At 22.7% G+C, this 23760-nt stretch overlaps 1 protein-coding gene across 1 annotated transcript; it reads left to right on the forward strand.

The window, feature by feature from the left end:
- Positions 1-22328: 22328 nt before the first annotated feature.
- On the forward strand, positions 22329-23302 carry FOBCDRAFT_224780 (uncharacterized protein). The gene is made up of 2 exons (XM_059609665.1): positions 22329-23142; positions 23207-23302. Exon 1 carries the CDS (start codon positions 22676-22678, stop codon positions 23093-23095), a length of 420 nt encoding a protein of 139 aa, XP_059465031.1. The 5' UTR covers positions 22329-22675; the 3' UTR covers positions 23096-23142; positions 23207-23302.
- Positions 23303-23760: the final 458 nt, after the last annotated feature.

A 23760-nucleotide genomic window follows, 5' to 3' on the forward strand; every position in this document is an offset into this window, starting at 1 on the left:
CTTAAGATCTTTTATATCTCTTTATAATTCTATATTTAATTATATTAATAATTAGGTAGGGTTTCTATTCTTAATGCTTTAGAACTTATATTAGGAAGTAGTTATTTATTATCTTATCTTACTAGTGTTTTATATAATAGTGTTATATATATAATACTTATAATATCTATTTATAGTTTAGGTAATTAAGGTACCTCCTTAGGTTTTTTTCTGCTTATATATATTCTTCTTGTGATAAGTATGGTTTTAAATAGGGAAACTAGTTTATACTAGGTTTATATTTGCAGATAGCATAGGGCGTTAATACTAAGCGGGTTAGTTATTATATCTCTTAATAATTAAATAATATATATTAGGCTTATTAATTTAAAGAAGTCTTATTAATAGCTAATAAGCTAAGTCTATAAATATGCTAATAAATATAATTTATATACTAATAAATAATAATAGTAATTAGTAAGGTTATTATAGGATTAGTAGTAATTATATTAGATTAGCATTAATTATAATAGATTATCTATAATTATAGGGTCTTAATACTAATTTATTTAGTAAGGTATATACTAATTAGTAGAAAATATAGGGTATATATAATAGAACTGCTAGGGTTATAATATAATCTCTTCTCTCTATTAGGCCTTATTCTTAAGGCCTAATTATTATATTTTCTATTAGTTATCCCCTGGTAAGTCCAATCTTAATCCTATAATCCCCTTAAGATATCTAACTGCATAGCAAAGGCTAAGAAAACCTCTATTAAAAACTAAAAATCTCTTTATATCCTTATTATAGCATTTAGGAACCCCATTATGCCTTATTCTAACTGCATTTATCGGAAGATAGAGGATTCCTGCGTTCTTAATCCTGCGAAGTTAAGTTGCTATAATCCTTATGTAAAATCCGGGATATCCTGTAATAATCACGGCTTATCTATGGCAGCTAGTATATTTTTCTTCGGATATAAAAGTGTTTTACTGATATAATGTCAGCTTAAAAGATTATTAATAAAAAGCGCTGTCTTAAGCAAGAGGAGGAGGCTTCTAAGGATAAGTTAATTAGTCTTTAAGTAGAGTCTACTTATATTTATAATATAATAAATACTTAATTTATAAAAATTACTTATTTAAGATATTAGTATTATTAAGTAGAAGTAAAGGGTTTAGATATAATCTAGTATAGTTTTAACTTAATAGATAAGCTAGAAAGGGCTAAATAAAGTAAGTAGGCTGCATTAAAGAATGCTATAGCAGATAATACTTATTAAGACTAGTCTGCTATTATTAAGCAGTTTAAGTAGGATTCTCTTAGTTTAGGTGCTTTTATTAACTATTTTTCTGCTTTTAGTATTAGTAGAAGTTCTTTAGGAGTTATTAGGTATTAGTAAGGTATTTTAGTAGTTCTTATGTGTTTTTGTTTTCTAGGTAGTTTTTCTATTTAACTAGGTATATAGTTTATCTGTTAATTTTATTTATATTTCTAATAACCTCTGCCTTATAAACTTTTAGTTTTATAATTTATTATAGTTTATTACTAGTTTTAATATATATTATATCTGCTGCTAACTCTAGTATTAAGATATAATATACTAGGTGATATTAAATTATTAGGGGTAAGTCTAATTTATAGATATCCTTTTTTTTCTTTTATTTAATTTTAACTGGTCTAAGATATTTATAGTCTAGCTTATAACTTAATTGGTCTGTTTTAATATTTTTGGTAGATAAGTAAATTATATCCCCCTCTAAGAAGGTTAGTCCTTTTAACCTTTTAAGGTTATAATATTATTATATCTGTTTTTTAATATATTTAAGTTTTATCTTTATTTCCTTATATAGGTTTTTTAACTTATTACTTTTAATTATAGCAGCTAGGTTAATTAATTTAGGTTCTTATATATTATAGTAGGTATTTAATATAAACCTAAAATTTACATCTAATAGTATAAGTTTTATACTTTTATTATAGGCAGTGTTATAGGCTAGTTAGGCATATAGTAGCTTTTCGACCTAATTATCTTATTTATAGTTAATATAGTACTATAGGTATTATTTTAGTATTTAATTTATTTATTTTGTTTATCTATCTATTTAGGATTTAAATGCTATTAAGAGTTAGTAATTTAATCCTAAATATAATATAAGTGCTTACTAAAATTTTAATATAAAGGTAGGTCCTCTATCTAATAGGATTTCCCTTAGTAGTCCTTTTTCTCTTATTACCTTATTATAGAAAATATAGGCTATTATTTCTGTATTTATTACCTCTCTATAGGGTAAGTAAATAGAGAATTTTATAAGTCTATCTATAATAACTATAATACTATTATAGAAGATTTTAGTTAAGGGTTCCTCTAATAATAGTAATTTAATTATAAAATTTATTATAATTAAGCTCTATAGTTATTCTGCTATTTCTAGTAGTTATAATTCTCTATATAGTTTATATTATTATGCCTTTATCCTTATATATAGGTTATATTATTTAATTATTTTTTCTACTTTTTTTCTCTAAACCTTATATCCTTATTATAATAGTTATTTAAGAGTTTTAATAACTCCTTAGTATTTATATAATAGATATAAGTAGAATTTGCAAAGGAAGTTATATATTTTATTTTCTAGGATTTCTCTTATTAGTGCTATTTATATCTATCCTAATATTTACATTAGCTATATAAACTAATATTCTTCTTTTTAGTTTTTCTCTAGGAGTTATTCCTTAGTCTTAGGTATGCTAATATTATAGTCTAGTTATTTATTAATTATATCTGCTCTTTTATTATTTAAACCTTTTTTATAAATAATTATAAAATTAAATTTATATAGGTATTTAGTATAATATAATTATTATTAGTTAAGTTCTTATATTATAGTAAAGTATAAAATATTCTAATAGTTAGTATAGACTTTAATTTAATATATACTTCCTATAAGATAGTATTTAAATTCCTTAAAATAGTTAATAATTACTAGGAATTCCTTATTATAAATAAGGTAATTAAGTTCTAGTTTATATAACTTATGCAAGTAGAATATAATAAGGTATAGCTTACCTTAGTTATCTTATTAACCTATTTATCCTCCTAGTATAAAGTTTAATAAGTCGGTCTCTAGTTTTATTTCCTTATTAGGGTTAAATATAACTAGTATAGGTTTACTAAGGATTACTTATTATAGTTACTTAAATGCATCCTAAGCTTCTAGTAACTAAATAAATTTTTATTCCTTCTTAGTTAGTTTTATAAGAGGGTTTATAATCTTATTAAAGTCTTTAATAAATTATTAGTAGTAGTTAATAAAACCTAAGAAGCTTTATACTTCCTTAATTATAATAGGTTTTAGCCAGTCTATTATTGCCGAGATTTTCTTTTATTTTATTTTAATTTTACCTAGGGTAATAATATATCCTAAGAAGTTTACTTCTTTTATATAAAAGTAGCTTTTCTCTGGTTTAACTAGTAGGTTAGTATCTTATAAGGCTTTTAAGACCTTATAGATATATTCCTTATATTCTTCTTTATTATCTAAGAAGATTAGGATATTATCTAGGTAGTATACTATAAAGATATCTAAGTATTATTAAAGTATATTATTAATTATCTGCTAAAACGTTATAGGTGCATTAGTAAATTTAAATAATATTACTAAATATTTAAAGACCTTAAACTTGGTTCTAAATGCTATTTTCTATTTATTTCCTTCCTTAATGCAGATTAGGTTATATACTCCTTTAAGGTCTAGGGTAATAAAGATCTATTTGCCTTATAGATAATCCTTAAGTTTTATAATAAGCAGAAGTAAGGTCTTATCTTTAATTATAAGGGTATTTAACTTCCTATAATTTATAATAAGTTATAATTTCCTATTCTTTTTAGGAATAAATATTACTAGAAATCCTACTAATAATATAGATATCCTAATATTTCCTTTTGCTAATTTTATTTCTAGGTATTCTTTTAAGGTAATAAGTTCCTTTTTATTAAGGTTATAAATCTTCTAGAATGGCAAGTTGCCTATTTTAAGCTATATTTTATAGTCCTAGCGGCTATACTATAGTACCTTCGTTTTAAGTTCTTTCTTAAATAGTTTCTTATAGATATAGTATTCTTCTAGGATATTCTTAAGTCTATCTTATTATTTTTTTTCCTTAATCTTCTTTTATAGCTTTAATTACTTATTTAGGTTATATAATTAGGTTCTAAGGAGACCTAAGATCTAGTAGTTTTGTTATTTCTTGCCTTTTATATACTTATATTATACTCCTATTAGAGGTAGTAAATTCTTTACTTTATGCTTTCCCTTACTATCCTCTTTAGTTAGGGTTTAAGATCTCTTATTATTTATTATAATTTTTTTATTATTATTATTAGTATTACTAAAAAAGATAACTTAGTTAATTCTCTAGTTAATATAAGGGTTTTTCTTTTATAGCTAATTTATACTAAGGAGGATATTTACTTTTTTATCTAGAGGAAGGATATTAAAATCTATTCCTTGATTTTTTCCTTAGATAAAGACCTTAAGGTAATTAATCTCTTAATTTATAATTCTATTATTATAATTAAATAGTTATCCTTCTGTATTAATTAACAAATAGGCATCTTTCTTTTTTTTCTATAGTAATTTTAGCTATATAACTACTTTTAGGTTAATAAAGTTTTATTTAGCTTTATAATTAATCTAAGCATCTAGCCACTTCCCCTTAATTTAAACCTTTAATACTAGGCGTTTCAGTATAGGTTCTTTATATAATCCTAGAGCATTTATTAGTCTAAGTTATTCTCGTCCTTACTCTTTACCTATCTAATACTCTGTTATAGATAGTATATAACTTTTCCTAATATATCTTAGTGCATTTATTTATAGTTACTATTATTATACCCTTCTCTATTAAGGCAGTTATTAATAAATTCTTTATTAAATAGTTATTACTAGAGATATTTTTCTAATTTTGTATCTTATTTATCTAGTGTAATTCCTTATCTGGATTACTTATTATTTCTATTTCTTTTAGGGATTACTCCTCCTAACCTGTCCTTATAAATACTAATGCAGCTTTCTCCTTTATATCCTTTTCTATTTATATAGGTATATTTGCATTTATTATTCCACTGCATAACTCCTTTAAAGCTTAGATAGAGTCCATCTACTTCCTATTAACCTTATAGTTCTTTAGTAGTATCCAAGCTTATATTATTAGTTAACAGCTATTTTATTAAGTAGTTAATTTATCTGATATCGATTTATTTATTTATAATTTCTGCCTTTTTATTAATATACTTTCCTTAAGTTGCCTTTTTAAATTCTCTTTTGGCTTCTTTAATTAGCTGCTAAAAGTACTTAATTCCTTCTAGTAGTTCTTTTATCTTATAGATTTATTAGTAGTATCCTAGGTTAAATTATAGCATAGCTACTCTGAGGTTCTTATACTAGTAATATACTAAATATCTATATATTTCCTATTTATAATATAGGTTATTATTAGGTATGCTAGGTATTACTACTAGGAAATAATTATTATTTTCCTTATTTTATTAATAGTACTTATACTAGTGGTATTTATATAATACCTATAATATATTCTTATAATTCAGGTTAGTAGGTAATATCCTAATATTATTATCCTTATTAAACTTTTATTCCTAGTATAATAGATTTATAGTATTATATTAGTAATAGGCTCTAATATATATTTCTTTAACTTTTTCTATATTTCTATATTCCTTAGCTCCCTATATATACCTATCTTTAGGTAATAGATATATTCTCTTTCTGACTTTATTGCATAATAGTTTATAGGGTTATTTCTACTTATTCTTAATTTATTTATCTTCCTTATAGAGGTATTATACTATTAATTATACTGCATCTCCTCTGTATCTTATACTTTAGGAGTGTCGCTAATAGTAGGTATAAGTCCTATTTTCTACTTCTTATTCTTATCTAATAGCTTCCTCTTTCTTTTAGAGGGTTATTAAGGCGAATCTAGGTGTTTTATACCTTATAATATATCCTTTTTTAGTATCTACTATAATAGTTAATTTATCTTGTTAAGTATTATTTTTATAGGGATATTATCTACTGCCTTAGATAACTAGGTTTATTTTTCTTTCTTAGGAGGGTTTATTTTTCCTTCTCTAATAACTCCTAGGGTCTAAGGTTCTCCAAGGTGTTTCTTCTATAGATTTTCTCGGTGTTATATATTAATTCTTTCGCAGAGTGCCAGGTCATTATCTATTCTTTCCTTTTTTACTATATAGTATTATTTCTTCTTTTCTTTAAATTCAGTGCTTTTAATATTTCTGGCATATCTTCCTTTTACCATAGCGCTGGCTTTTACGGCATCTTTATAGTTAAGGAATAGGTTTTATGGCTCTCTGATTAAGCTATTTAGGTGCAGCTTCCATTCTAGTTTTATTATTTTCTTTAGCCCTATAGTATTATAGCCATTCTTAATTACTCCTAGCATCTATATACATATAGCCATTTAAGGATCTTATTATCTGGTTAGTCCTAGGGTATACTTACCTTGGTTAGGATCCCTGGCTCGTCTAGGTTCTAGGCAGTTACATGTAATATATCCATGCTTATTATAATTATAGCATTTAATTCTAGACATATCTTATTATTAGTGGTTATTAGCTAGCTAGATAGCTTTAAGTATTATAGGTCCTGACTATATTCTATATGAGGTGTTATTTAGTTAATTACCTTATTGCTATCCTTGGTTTTAAGAGTTACCCTGGTTATTATTATTATATTGCTAATTAGGGTAATATAGGTTAAAATTATTACCCTGTTTATAGTTTACTTTCTCTCTTTTGTATTTATATTATTATTTATTAATCTTAATTGCTATAGTAATATACTTAGTTAGGTCCTTAGGCCTATTAGCTAGGTATAATTTATCCTTAACTTCTTCTTTTAAGCCTCTATAGTAGATTTCTATTAGGGCTTTATTATCCTATTTAGTCTTAGATGCAAGCTATTAGAACTTAGCAGAGTAGGCAGCATATAACTTATGCTATTTAAGCATAAGAAGTTTTGCCGCTACTTATTATTCTTTATTTACTACCCTAAAATTATCTTTAAGGGCTTTCTTGAAGTTTTCCTAGTTTATAAAGATATTTTATATCTCTTAATCCTATATTTCTTCCTTATTATTAAGGAAGTCTCTTATAATAGGTTCCCACTAATCCTTAGCATCTCCTTAGATTAGAGGAGTAGTAAATAATACTTTCTTTATAGGTATATCCAGCCTGTTCTAGAATAGGCAAAAGTAGCCTTTTATTTAGGTTAGGAATAAGATTATATTAGCGGCCTATTTTTTAAAGGGTTCTGGCTTAGGTGGCTTTAGTGCTTCTCCGGGGTCTTATCCTATGTTATTTATCTAGGCGCTTGCGGTAGGTTATTTATTAACCTAAGCGTATAGGGTATTAATAGTAAAGCATATCTAATAGATTTCAGCTATTATTTCTGCTATACTAGGGGGTACTCTAGTATAAGAAGGTGCTAGGCCGGTATTACTAGATATCTTAATAGTATAATATTACTTAGTTGTTAATGCAGTATATTCTAAATAAGAGCTATTAATATATAATAAGTATGGTTTTAAACAGGGAAACTAATCTATACTAAGTTTATATTTATAGATAGCATAAGGCATTAATACTAAGCAGGTTAGTTATTACATCTCTTAATAATTAAATAATACATATTAGGCTTATTAATTTAAAGAAGTCTTATTAATAGCTAGTAAGCTAAGTCTATAAATATACTAATAAATATAGTCTATATACTAGTAAATAATAATAGTAATCAGTAAGGTTATTGCAGGATTAGTAGTAATTATACTAGATCAGCACTAATTATAATAGATTATCTATAATCATAGGGTCTTAGCACTAATTCGTTTAGTAGGGCATATACTAATTGGCGGAAAATATAAGGTATATATAATAGAACCGCTGGGGTCGTAACACTTCTAGGGTTATAAGATCTTTTAGTATCTTCTTTATATATACTTAGATATAAATATTATTATCTTATTCTATAATAGCTTATTCTTTAGTAAGCTCTATATATTTCTAATATTTATTAGTTTAGAAGTATTAGTTAAATTTATTATATTATAGTATAATAGGGGTATTTTAAATTGTTTTTTTATCCTTAGTTCTAAGTTTCCTAGTATTAGATTCTCTCTAAACCCTATAGGACTCTAAGTAATTAGGATTATTAATATATCAGTTTAGTTATTATAAGGTGGCCTTAATAGGAATGTTATTAATTTCCTAGTTAACCTTCTTAATACTAAGTTTATTATTTATATTAGGGGTAATTTTCTTTTCCTTTCTGACTATAAAAATAGATTTTCCTCTGGTAGATTATTAATTATATTCTAGTATTAGTATTTATTTTAGTTTAATTATTTTATTCTTTTTAATCTGCTATTATTATTCCCTTTAATAGTTATTTCTTCTTTTTTTTTCTCTTTCTTACTTTATATATAGGTAACTTCTGTGGTTAGTATTATATATCCTAGAATAGGTTATTATTCTAGTTTTAGTCTAGGATAGTATTTCTTAAGAGTTTCTTTCTTACTAAGGAATAGGTTATATATATTAAGAGATAGGTTAAAGTTATTAATTTATTTTATCTGTATTATATTATATCTATCTTTTCTTATTATATTAATAGTTTTAATTACTATTTATAGTTTATTATTTTTCCTAATTATATTAATTTTCTTACCTTTAGGTATTAATCTATATTTTTAGTTAGTTTTAATAGGGTTCTTATATTCTTATTTATAATATTCCTTCTTGCTATAATTATAGTAAGTGACTTTAGACTTATCTTATTTAGCCATTCTAATAGCTATTAGTCCTGCTTTAGTGCTATAGGATATATTAGTTTATTAAGTTCTGCCTTAGTTAGTATAGTATTAGGGTTTATTATCTTATTATTCTTTATTTCCTTATAAGTTATAAGTTCTTTAGGTAAACTATTAGTTATTAATTTTAACTGCTATATTAATATATTTAACTAGTATTCTAAGATAATCCTTTTCCTATAGTTCTTACTAAACTTATTCTTTAAGTATATTAAAGAAGAATAATATGAATATATCTTAGTCCTAGGGTAGCTTATTAGCAAGTTATAAAAACTTAACTCCTAAGGTAGATACTAATCTAGTTTATTTAAGTATTTTAATTTTCCTTTCTGCTTAGCCCTTTTTATTAATAGTTCTAAATACCATTTTAAGTACTTCTTCTATCTTATAATATCTATTTTCTCTAAAAAGTAAAGTAGTTTATAATTATAAACTATAAGATAGGTTTATTATATAATTATTTATAATAGGTTAAAACTATTAGGCTATAGTTTTAATAAGTCTTCCTGCTATATATATTACTTTAGCAGAATTATTACAAAACTAATTTAAATAATATATAATAAAGGCATAGCTTTAAGTAAGAAATATAAGTAGTTTACTTAGGGTTTTATTAAAGTACTTAGGCAGGCTAGGCTTAAGGACTTCTTTTAGGTCTCTCCTATTATTAGCTATTAAGGCTAAGTTATATATTTCCTGCTAGGTATTATTATTACTTTAATTCTACTAATACTACAGAGTAGTAAATTTCTTTAGTAGTTATTATATTTTATTTATCTTATTAGTAATATTCCTAAGTTACTTATAAAGTTATTTAACTTCTAAGTTATTAAAACTCTAGAAAGAGTTATTTATATTATTTATATTCTAGTTAGTTAGCAGGTAATTAATTAGTGCAGGATTAATAGGTATAGCAGGCTAATAACCTTAAAGGTGGGTAGCTGTATTTTACTATTAGATAGGGTTAATATTTATAGATATTATATTAGTATTACTTAGTATTATATAGTATAATCTAAATAAGAGCTATTAATATATAATAGTTAGTTTCTAATTATAAATAAACTAAGCCATACTAGGTTTATTATTAGTAGATTACATAAGGCATAATACTAAGCTTATTAAAGTATTATATCTCTTAATAGTAGACTTAATACTTATTAGGCTTAATTAATATAAAGAAGTTTTATTAATAGCTAGTAAGCTAGAATTTATAAAAGTATAAATAAATATAGTCTATATACTAAAGATAGTCTTTAAGTAATTATAGTTATAATTATAATCCTAGTAAAGAGATTACAGTTAGGGTTATAATTCTTTATAGGTAATTACGGTCTAAAGCGTAATTATTCTAGGGTTTCTAATAATAGGTTTAAAAAAGTAGGGTATATATAATATAACCGCAGGGTTTATAACACTAAGTAGGTATTCTAAAAGAAATAAAAAATAAAAGTAAAGACTTATACTAATTATTATTAATAATCCTATTAAATAGAATATAAAGGAGGAGTAATATAAGAAACTATATAATACCTCTGCAAATAAGATAAATACCTAGAATAAAAATAGTAATAAACCTATAAATAACTATTTAATAAAACAGGCAATAAGATATAAGTATTACTAGAAGATAAGTATATCTAAGGAGCTAAAAAATATAATAAAACTAATAAACTTATACCCCTAAATATATATATATACTATATAGATAATACTATAAATCTACTTTATAAGGAACCTAAGTTTAATATTAAGGATAATATAAGGATATTTCTTATATACTTAAAATATAAAGAATTATTATAGCTCTTATATAAATATTATTAGTATAAGGAATATAAATAAAATAAGAAAGATAATAACTATTTTCCTATAATAATTCCTAGTATATTAAATAATAAACCTTATCTAATAATTAAAATAAAGGTATATCTAATATACCTATAATATAAGAATCTTAAGGTAGTAGAATTATAATTTTATATATTATATTACTATAAGATTTAGAAAAATAAAAACCTCTGCAAAGGAATTAAGTAAATAATATTAGAAATTATAAAAATTAAAAAAAAACTTAAAGCCTTAATCTTAAAAGAATATATAAAATAAGAATATACCTTTAAACCTATTAATTACTATAAAAGACTTAATTAGGTTTTAATTAATAATATTAGTTTAGAAAATATAATATTAAATAATAAACTAGAAGTAATAAATAAATTCTTTAAGAAACCTTATAATACTAAAGGAAAGCCTATAAATAAATAAAAGAAAATATAGTAATAATAGTATAAATATAAGTTAAAACTTATAAAGGAATAATAAGAATTAAGTAAGGTAAATTATATTAAGGGATATATAAATCTAGAAAAGTATTATTAATTATATCTTAAAAATATTAAAATACTATATAATAGATAAATAATAAAATCTAAAAGATATAAAATATACCTAAGAATACCTAAAGAATAATATAAAAAATTAGAAATATACTTTTAATAATAATTATTTAATAATAAATTTATTAGTAATTATATTAATAGTAAAAAATATATAAATAGTAATTATAAATAAATTTATAAGAATGCCTTAGGAAAAAAAATATACTTCCTATAATAATAAAGCTATAAGAAAGTATTAAATAAGGATAGATAAGACTTATACTTATAAGTACTCTAGGAGCTATATAAGATAATAAACCTAATTGCCTAATACTATAAGCTTAGATTAAAGGAAGATAGCTAAATATATAAATTAATAGTAAAGTAAAAAAGAACTTTATTAATTTAAGAATAATTATAAAGCTAGGATTACTATAAAAAAAGAAATAACTATTATACTAATTAGTAAATATTAAAGAATAATACTTTAATTATAATAATAGTATTATAAATTAAGAGATTAATTACCTTAAGGTCTATATTAAAGGAAAAAATTAAGAAATAAGTTTTAATATTATACCTTTAGGAGAGAATATAGATATTCTACTTAATATAAACTAGCTTAGATAATAAAACCTATATATTAACTAGAGGATTAGCTAGATTACTTTTCTAAGTGACCCTAATAGTAATAGTAAAATAATTATAATAAGTAAGAAGAGATCTTAACCTATAACTAAAGGAGAAAGTATAGACTGGTATAAAATAAAGATTTTATTACCTCTAAAAGGAGTATAATATAAGTATAAGAAAGGCTAGAAAAGTAAAATAGAGATCCTAGGTATTCTTTAATAATAAGATCTGCAAAAAGATAGATTATTAACTATAAGCTAGGATTAACTTAAGAATATCTTAAAGGAATATTAGATATATAATAAATTATTTAAAGAAGAACTAAAGATAGGAGTCCTTAAATATAGCTAATAGGATTATAAAATTAAGCTAATAAATAAAAACTTATTATTTTAAAAGATTTATTTATTAAATTAAGGAGAACTAAAAGTTTAAAAATAATATATTAATAAGATAATCTAAAAAGGGTATATTAGGGAATTAACCTTATTAGTAAGATTAGTAATATTTTTTATACTAAAGAAAAATAGAAAACTATAACCTATTATAAACTATAGAGGAGTTAATATATATACTATTAAAGATTAAACCCTACTTTTACTTATTATAAAACTTAAGGATTAATTATAAGGCAAAAAGATCTTTATAGCTTTAAACCTTAAAGGAGTATATAATCTTATCTATATTAAGGAAGGAGATAAATAGAAGATAGTATTTAGAATTAAATTTAAATTATTTAAATACCTAATAATACCTTTTAGTCTTATTAATATACCTATAATATTTTAGCAGATAATTAATAGTATACTTTAATAATACCTTAATATCTTTATAATTTATTACCTAGATAATATTTTAATCTTCTTAAATAATAAAAAAGAGTATAAGGAATATATCTATAAGGTCTTAAAAATACTATAAGGCGCTAAGCTATTAGTTAAATTAGAAAAAAGTTATTTCTATGTTATAAAAGTAGACTTTTTAGGATATATTATTATACCTAGAGAAATCTAAATAGAGAAAAAAAAAGTATTTATAGTAGTAAAATAAAAGATACCTAGTAATATTAAAGAGGCATAGGCCTTCTTAGGCTTTATTAACTACTATAGATAATTTATTAAGGATTTTAATAAGATTATAAACCCCTTAATAGAACTTATAAAGAAAGATAAGCCCTTTGCCTAGAATAATAAGGCATAGGAAGCCTTTAATAGGCTTAAGTAAGTAATCCTTAGTAAACCTATACTAATAATATTTAATTTAAATAAAGAAATTAAACTTAAGATAGATTTATTAGATTTTATACTAAGAGGATAAATTAGTTAATAAGATAATATAGGAAAGTTATACCTTATTGCCTTTTATTTATATAAGTTATATAAAGTAAAACTTAACTACCTAATTTATAATAAGGAGTTCTTAGTAATTATTAACTATTTTAAGGAATTTAAATATTACTTAATAGGAAGTAAATATTAGGTTAAGATTTATATTAATTATGAAATATTTTATATTTTACTATAATATATAAACTTAACTAGTAATAATTATATTATATAAAATACCTATATAAATTTAATTTTATAATTATTTATTATAAGAGATTTAAAAATAAAAAAGTAAATATAATTAATTAATAACTAGATTATAACACTAGTACTACTAAGGTAAAAAAATAAGTACTAGAAAAAAATAATAAGGAAGAATACTAGTTTACCTAGTAAATATAAACCTTAGGATAAATATAAGTAATACCTACTAAGGAAATTCTAGGAGAACCTTAAGAGTTTATCTAGGAGTTTTATATATATCTACTATATAGATATCTAGGGGTTATTAAGACCCTAAAATGGCTATTATAGTAAGGAAACTATATAATATAAAAGGTAATAAAAGAGGTTATTAAATAATATAATATTTATACTAAAATAAAAGTATAATAATATAAACCTTATAGAGAATTATAACTAATTAAAGTTATAAAATAACTATAAAGTTTAATTATTATAGACTTTATAACTAAATTACTATTATTTAAAGACCCCTTAACTAAAATCTTTTATAATAGTATTATAATTATTATAAATAGACTTATAAAATTCTTAATTTATTTACCCTATAGAGAGGTAATAAATATAGAAGTTATAGCTTATATCTTTTATAATAAGGTAGTAAGGGAATAAGGATTACCTAGAGAAATCCTATTAGATAGAGGACTAATATTTGCCTTAAAATTTTAATAATTACTTATAGCACTTATAAGAGTTAAATACCAACTTATAATAGCTTTTAAATTACAGGCAGATAGCTAGATAGAATAAATAAATTAAGTACTAGAATAATACCTTTAGTATTATATTAATTATAAATAGGATAATTAGGTTAAGAAATTACTAAATGCCTAGTTAGCTTATAATACTACCTATAATAAAAGTATAAAACTTATACTATTTAATATAAATACTAGATTTATATTAAATATATATTATAATACTTAGGAACCTAAAAATATAAACCCTATAGCTATTATTATAAGTAATAAGCTAAAGGAAATATATAATAAACTTAAAATAGAACTAGAATTTATTAGAAAAAGGATATAGAGATATTATAACCCTAAAAGGTTAAAGAGACTAACCTTTAAGGAGGGGGATATAATTTACTTATCTATTAAAAATATTAAAATAGACTAACTAAGTTATAAATTAGATTATAAATACCTAAGACTAGTTAAGATTAAATAAAAGACAGGGAAAAATAGATATAAATTAGACTTATCCCTAAATATTAGATATTACCTAATTTATTATATTTTAATACTAGAATTAGCTGCTAATATAATATATATTAAAACCAGTAATAAATTATAATAAATTATAAGACTAAAAGTCTATAAAGTAAAAGTAATTAAAGAAATAAGGAAAGTTAATAAGAAAATAAAATACCTTATTAAATAGAAAAACTACCTAGAAAGCAAAAATATATAAGAACTATCTAAATACCTTATTAACACTTAATAACTCCTAAAGAATTTCTATTAGAATTAAATAAAGGTAAAGTATTAAGGAAATTATCCCCTAAACTAAGAGTAAACTAATTAATATTATTTAGAATATAATTAACCTAGAGGTCCTTAACTAATATGCCCTTATAAGTATCTAATATTAATAATAAGTTATTTTATTATTTTACCTCCTATAAACCCTAATAAGTAGCCTTAAAATACTTCTCTCTTATTTTATTTTTAATTTTATAGATATATAATAAATAACTAGTAATAATAGCCAGATAAGACTATAAGGTAGTTATTTTCTTATAAAGCCTAAGTAGGTCTTTATTAGCTTTATCCTTATTATTTTCTAACTTTTTTTCTTACTTTATTAAAGTTATTACTTAAGAAAAGTTAATACTTAAGGAAATAAATAATAAGGCTATAAGGAATAACTTATATAAAGAAGTAACTTATATATTATTATAGGATTTTTTACTGTAAATATACTTATTATAATAACTAGAGTCTGCAGATATTATATACTACTTATTCCTATAAAAATAATAAGTATAAGGTATTTTAGCTTTATCTTTAAAATTATAAATAGAATTAGCTAGTATAGTAATTTTATATTTTTTATAAATTTACTTAAGTTTTTTATTAACTTTGCAAAATTAATAAGATTTATAAAAATACTATTTAGAAATATAATTAGATATTATATAATATAATAGTAAAAGGGTTAAGTTAAGACTAACTAAAAGAAGGATTTTAATAGCTAGGATAATAAGTCTTAAGGATAAAACCTAACAGAGGGGAGAAATTATATTATAACCCTAGCGGTTATATTATATATACCCTATAAAAACTCTATATAAAGTATTAGCTATAAAAGACCTACCTAACTTATATTAATTAACTAATACTATTATTATATTAGAATAATAGATATTAAAATAATATGCACTAAGAATACTATATGCTAGGAATAACTTATCCTTAGGACTTATTATTCTTTATATAATTACTTTAGTATATAAAATATATTTATTAGCACTTTTATAAAACTTAGCTTACTAGCTATTAATAAAGCATCTTTATATTAATAAGCCTAATATATATTACTTAATTATTAAGAGATGTAATACTTTATATTACTTAGTATTATGCCTTATATTATCTGTAAATATAAACCTAGTATAGACTAATCTACCTATTTAGAAACCTAACTATTATACTTATAAGTACTTAATCCTAATAGGTATTATCTAATAAAAGGTTAGAATATAACCTATAAAATTAAGTAAGTTATTAAAAAAAAAAGTTATAATAAGCTTTATAAATATAATAATAGAAATTAAAATAAACTAAGGAAAAGAAAATAATATTAGCTATATTAAATTAATAATCTTTAATTATAAGATCTTTCTGCTCTTATATATAATAGTTAGTTTCTAAACTATAGATAAACTAAGCTATGCTAGGTTTATTATTAGCAGGTTATATAAGGCATAATACTAAGCTTTATCGAAGTATTATATCTCTTAATAGTAGATTTAATATATATTAGGCTTAATTAATATAAAGAAGTTTTATTAATAGCTAATAAGCTAGAATCTATAAAAATACTAATAAATATATTTTATATACTAGTTAGAGCTATTTAGCTTAGTATAGTTTAGTAGTAATCTATAAGAAGAATCTATAGGGATTAGTTATAATCTATAGTAATCTATCTTAAAGCACTATAATCTAAGTAATCTAATAAGCAGGGATTACTTTAGGACTTTTTAGGCTATTCCTTTATAATTAATAAAAAATATAAGGATATATATAATATAACTACTTAAGTTATAATATAATCTCTCCCCTCTATTAGGTCTTACCCTTAAGACCTATATATTATCTTATTCTTATTTTAGCTTTTTAGTATATACTAACTTTCTCCTTTAATTATTCTTCCTAGTATATCTTACTAATTATTATATTATAGATTCTTTAATTAAGATCTTATAAAACTTTAGAGTGTATCTATTTAGTAGATTCTATTGCAAAATTTAGTTTTAAAGTTATATCTTATTCTTTCTATAAGGCTAAAGGCCTTTATTATAAAATAATTAAGTATTTATCTTATTATTCTAAGTATACTTATTATAGTTATTCTTATAATACTTCTGGTATTATAATTACTTATTATATATTCTTTTCTGCTTATGTTTTTCTTATCCTAACCTATTTCTAGTTCCTTAGCTAAATTAGGAATTTAACTATCTTAAGTAAGCTAAAGAGGAGGCTAAGGAAAAACTTCTTAAAGCTTAGTAGGAAGTAAATAAGGCTATTATAAGGCTATCTTATATTTATTATTAGAAGTATTTATTATAAGAGTAAGGTATTTAATTTATTATAAATAATATAAATTTATCTATTAGTAATATTATTACTTAAGAGGAAAATAAGGCAGTCTTAGGTATTTAAACTCTTAGTAGTACTAATATTATTAATTAGAGCTTAATTTTTAATCCTTTTATTATTATTAATAAAAATTCTTTAGGAGTTATTAGGTATTAATAAGGTATTTTAAGGGTTCCTATATATTTTTACTTTCTAGGTAGTTTTTCTATTTTATTAAGTATTCCCTTTAACCCTTATTTATATAGGTTTTCTTAATTTCTTTTGCTTTATAGACTTCTAGTCCTAAAATTTCTTATAGTTTATTACCTATTTTAACTTATATTATATTTACTGCTAATTTAAGTAATAAAACATAAAAGACTAGATAAAGCCTAACCTTTGGTAATAAGTCTAGTTTATAGTTATTTTCTAAAATTTTCTATAGTACTTTATAAGATCTAATAAATTTATAGTCTAATTTATAAGTTAGTTAGTTTATTTTAATGTTTTTTATGGCTAAGTAGATTATATCTCCCTTTAAAAAGGTTAGTTTCTTTAACTATTTTAGGTTATAATAGTTTTTTATATATTTTTTAATAAATTTAAGTTTTATTGTTATTTCTTTATATAGGTTTTTAAGGTTATTATTTTTAAGTATAGCAGCTAGGTTAATTAATTTTTCTTATTATATATTATAGTATATATTTAGTATAAATCTAAAATTAATATAAGCTAATATAAGCTTTATACTTTTATTATATATAGTATTATAGGCTAATTAGGCTATTAGTAGTTTCTTAACCTAATTATTCTATTTATAGTTAATATAGCACTATAGATATTATTTAAGTACTTAGTTTATCTGTTTGGTTTATCTATTAATTTATAGTCGAAATGCCATTATAAGTCAGTGGTTTAATCTAAGTTATGCTATAAGTAATTACTAAAATATTACTATAAATATAAGTCCTTTATCTAAAAGGATTTCTATAGGTAACCTATATATACTAATAATATATTAGTAAAAAACATAAGAAAGTTCTTTTATATCTATTAATTCTCTATAGGGTAAGTAATAAGAGAATTTTATAAGTTAGTTAATAATAACTATAATACTATTATAAAAGATTCTAATTAAGGGTTCTTCTAATAAAGGTAATTTAGTTATAAAGTTTATTATAATAGAATCCTAAGGTTATTATACTACTAATAAGGGTTATAGTTATCTATAAGGTTTATATCTTTATGCCTTTATTTTTATATATAAGTTATATTATTTTATAACCTTTTTAACTTATTCCTTTTTAAAATAGTAGTAGCCTAGTTCTTAAAGTTATTTTATTATTTTTATAACTCCTTAGTATCTATATAATAGATATATATAGATTTTATAGATAAATTTTTATTTTACTTTTTCTTATTTATCTTAATTTATAAGGGATTATATTAGGTATCTCTATCCCTGTAGTTTTTATTTATAGATTAAGTATTTATCTATAATTTATCTAATTTATTTATCTCTTCCTAATCTAAAATACTAAGAGAGATAGCTTATACTAGCTTCTTTAGGTTTCTTATATATATTTTAATAGTATTCCTTTAGTTATTATATAAAGATATATTTCTTAAATCTAATATAGTATTATTTTTCTTCTTTTATTATTCCTTTATAGGTTAAGGCAATAGTTTTAATAGGTTATATAAATTAATATTCTCCCTTAGAGTTAGTTTTTAAGAGTTATTCCTTAGTCTTAATAGTTCTAGTATTAAAGTCTAATTATTAACTAATAGCATCTGCGCATCTATTATTTATTCCTTTATAATACACTATAGTAAAGTTAAATTTATATAAGTATTTAATATAGTATAATTATTATTAGTTTAGCTCTTATATTATTATAAAGTAAGTTATATTCTTATAGTTAGTAAAAACTTTTATTAGGTATTTACTTCCTCTAAGGTAGTACCTAAATTCCTTAAAGTAATTAATAATAACTAGGAATTCTTTATTATAAATAAGATAGTTAAGTTTTACTTTATATATCTTATAAGAATAAAAAGTAATAAGATATAATATATTATTATTATCTTATTATCTTATTTATCTTCCTAAGGTAAAGTTAAAAGTATTAATCTTAAGTTTAACTTACTAATTAGGGTTAAATATAATAAGGATAGGTTTACTTATAATAGCTAATTTAAGCTTCTTAAAAGCTTCTTATACTTTATTATTTTATTAGAATTATCTATCCTTTTTAGTAATTTTAGTAAATAAGATAATAGTTTTATTAAAATCTTTAATAAATTATTAATAATAGTTAGTAAATCTTAAGAAGGATTAGGTTTCTTTTACTAATATTAGGGTTTTCTATTTAATAACTACTATGATTTTTTTACCTATTTATCCTGACTTTATTATATAAGATTTTATATCCTAAGTAGGTTACTTAAGACTAATAGAAGTGGCTTTTAGTAGGTTTAATAAGTATATTAGTATCTTATAATGCTTTTAGAACCTTATAGATATATTTTATATATTCTTCTTCTATATTAAAGAAGATAAGAATATTATCTAAGTAGTAAACTATAAAGATATTAAGGTACTCTTAAAGTATATTTATAATTATATATTAGAATACTATAGGTATATTAGTTAATCTAAAGGGTATAATTAAATATTTAAATAGTCTATATTTTATTTAAAAGGCTATCTTTTATTTATTACCTTCTTTAATTTAAATAAGATTATAAGTAGATTTAAGATTAAGGGCTATAAACTATTTTTTACTAAATAAGTAGTCCTTAAGTTTAGTAATAAGTAGTAATAGTATTTTATCTTTTTTTATAATCTTATTAAGTTATTAGTAATCTACTATAAGTTATAGTTTATTTAAATTAGGTTTTAATATAAATATAACTAGGTATCCTACTAAGGATTTTAATAGTTTAATATATCCTTTCTATAGTATATTATTTATTTATTCTCTAAGTATTCTTAGCTTATCTTAAGATAAATTATAGATAAAGAAGAATTTTAGGTTCTTTCTATCCTTTAGTATAATTTTAATATTATAATTTATATATTAAGGTAACTTTATATTTAGTTCCTCTTAAAATAACTTCTTATAGATATAATACTCTAGTAGTATATTTTTAAGTTATTTATTAAATTCTTTTATAGTAATCTATTTTATCTATTTAATATCTTAATTTAGTTATTTAAATTATCCTTTAAGAGATATTATTATTTATTTAATATATTTAACCTTACCTTTATAGTATTTATATTATATTCCTTTTAGAATAGGTAATACTTTATTACTTCTATTTTTATTACTCTCTTTAGTTAAAGTTTAAGATCTTATATTATAGCCTAAATTGCTTTTATTATCTAAAGGGTAATCTTTATAGTTTACCTAGCTAGTTCTTTAGTTAAATTATAGGTTATAATATAATAGCTATAGGTATCTAAGTATTAAATTATATCTCTATACTAGGATAATATTAAAGTTAATACCTTAGTTCTTTCTATTAATAAATACTTTAAGGTAATTAATCTCTTTAGTAATATTTCTATTCTTATAGAGATAAGTTTCTCCTTATCTATTATATACTATATATAGGTTATCCTTATCTCTCTATAATAGCCTTAGTTTATTAACTATTATAAAGGAAATAAAATTTATATTAGCTTTATTATCTATAAGTATACTTAGCTACTTACCCTTAATTCTAACTTTTAGTTCTAGGCAGGTTTATTAGCATCCTTTTATTACTATTCTTAGAGCTTTCTTAGGTAGTTTAGCCTCTGATTTCTTGCCTATCTATTACTCTATTATAGATAGTATATACCTTTTCCCTATAGGTAATTTATATTATATTTACTTTTAATGCAGTTAATATTATTAGGATACTTATTCTAGGTAGCTAGTTTTTACTAGTAAGCAGCTTCTATCTTTCTTACCTTATAATCTAAGATAATATCTGCTTTTTTTTCTTTAGTAAGAGGTCTTCCTTTTTCCTCCTTAGTTTATACTAATTAATCTTATAACTACTATTTATTTAGCTATTAGAAGATATCTTATTTATCTTAGGATATTTCTTCTTCCTATTAGGTAATATCTTAGTTAATTTAACTAAGTTCTTAGTTAAGTACTTTATCTTTTGCTATTTTAATTTCTTAGTATACTTTTTATCTCTACTATATAATATATTAAGAGTTTTAGATATATACTAAAGCTCTTTCTTATATCTCTAGATAGGCTTCTAGTTTTATTACTTAAGATCTTTTATATCTCTTTATAACTTAGTATTTAAGTATATTAATAATTAAGTAAGGTTTTTATTCTTAATATTCTAGGACTTATACTAAGAAATAGTTATTTACTATCTTATCTTATTAATATTATAAGTAATAGTATTATATATATAATATCTAAGATATCTACTTATAATTTAGGTAAGTTAAATACCTCCTTAGGTCCCTTTTAGCTTATATATATTCTTCTAGAGTTATAAGGTCTTTTATTACTTCTTTAGTATATACTTAGATATAGATATTATTATCTTACTCTATAGTTACCTATTCTCTGGCTAATTTTATATACTTTTAGTATTTATTAGTCTAGAAATATTAGTTAAATTGATTATATTATAATATAATAAGGGTATTTTAGATTATTTTTTTATCTTTACTTTAGAGTTTTCTAGTATTAAATTCTCTTTAAACTCTATAAGATTCTAAGTAGTTTAGGTTATTAATATATTAGTTTAGTTATTATATAATTTTAATAGGAATATTATTAATTTCCTAGTTAACTTTCTTAGTATTAGGTTTATTATTTATATTAGGGATAACTTTCTTTCCCTTCCTAACTATAAAAACGGATTTTCCTTTAGTAAGGTATTATATTCTTACTTTAGGTATTAGTATCTATTTAAGTTTAACTTCTATATTTTATTTTACTTTTACCCTTTATTATTTTAGTTATTTACTTTTTTTTCTTTTAAACTTAGGGTCTTCTTATTTTTTTATATTATTTTTTTTTTTAAGTTTATAAGTTAGCCTCGAAAGGTATATCCAAGTATCTCCAAAGTCTAATATAATTTAAACATTTATTACCCCTCAGCAGGCAAAGCTTCATTAAGTCAATATCATCATAGTTAGCTGCCTCAATTGCAGCCTGAACCTAGCTGCACATAACCCAGCTGGAGAGCATTGCTCTTCAGCTGGCCCCCATCTTCTTCCTGCAACCCACTTCAAAGGCCACTCTTTCGCCGACCCCTGCAGATACCACGCTTAAATCATCCACCGCGCTTCCACAGTAAGCGATCCGATCCGACTTCTGATTGCAACCGCTAACAGCATCATAGCTTCACTGTCACGATGCTCAGAAGAAGCCTGCAGGCACCCGATCCCGACGGGTGTTATCTGACGAAAGGTCACAATGTGACCTGTAAAATCGAGCGAGCTATCAAGAAAGACGATCACGGCGAGCTTCGTGATATGGCGATGGAAATCGGAATAGACTGGGGAAAAGAGGATGATGCCGGCCGCGTTAGATTGGCAATCTTTGGTTACGAGATCCTCCTGCTCTTATGGCCTCGCCATCAGCTAATCGATAAAGACTTCCTTAATCGCGAGATAGAGCTGCTTTGTAAGCTAGAAGGGAAGTTGCTCAGAGGGGTGAATCTAAGCCGGAGGGAAAGGGAATTCGTCAAGGCCCTTCGCGGCGGCTTGCACGATGAGTGGCTCAAGGCCATCCGGTGGCAGGCCAAGAAGGTACTGGAGAAGACTGAACCTTGATGACATACAGACCAGGCTGGCCATGGTCTTGGACCACGAGAGCGCGACTGCGCGTGATCTGCTATCCAAGGACGGTCAACAGAGGAGACAGAGGAAGAGGACGAACATACGGATGGAAGAGGGGTAATCGTGTGGTTTTGTGGGAAGAAGATGTATTGAGTTTTATGTGAGTTCAGTTGCCTAAAGTCAAAGACCTGAAGTCGTGACGTCGGCGTCGGCGGCGTAAAGAGGGTCAATTGGGTCACGGGACACAGCACGTGACAGATTCAACGGATCAGCCAAACATCAGTGCACCATCAATATAAACAAGGGATTTTTTTATATTATATACTTTTTTCTTTTCTTATTTTTTATCTAGACTTTATATATAAACTATTACTATAAGGGCTATATATCCTAGTGTAGGTTATTAATCTAGGTCTAAATTTTAATAATATTTCTTAAGAGTTTCTTCTTTACTAAGGAATAAGTTATAGATATTAAGGGTTAAATTAAAGTTATTAATATACCTTACTTATATTATATTATATCTATCTTTTTAAGTTATATTAATAGTTTTAATTATTATATAGGGTTTATTATTTTTCTTAATTATATTAATTTTCTTACCTTCTAGAATAGGTCTATACTTTTAGTTAGTTTTAATAGAATTCTTATATTCTTAT

This window comes from Fusarium oxysporum, chromosome V (assembly GCF_013085055.1).
Source record: "Fusarium oxysporum Fo47 chromosome V, complete sequence".
Taxonomy (NCBI): Eukaryota; Fungi; Ascomycota; class Sordariomycetes; order Hypocreales; family Nectriaceae; genus Fusarium; species Fusarium oxysporum.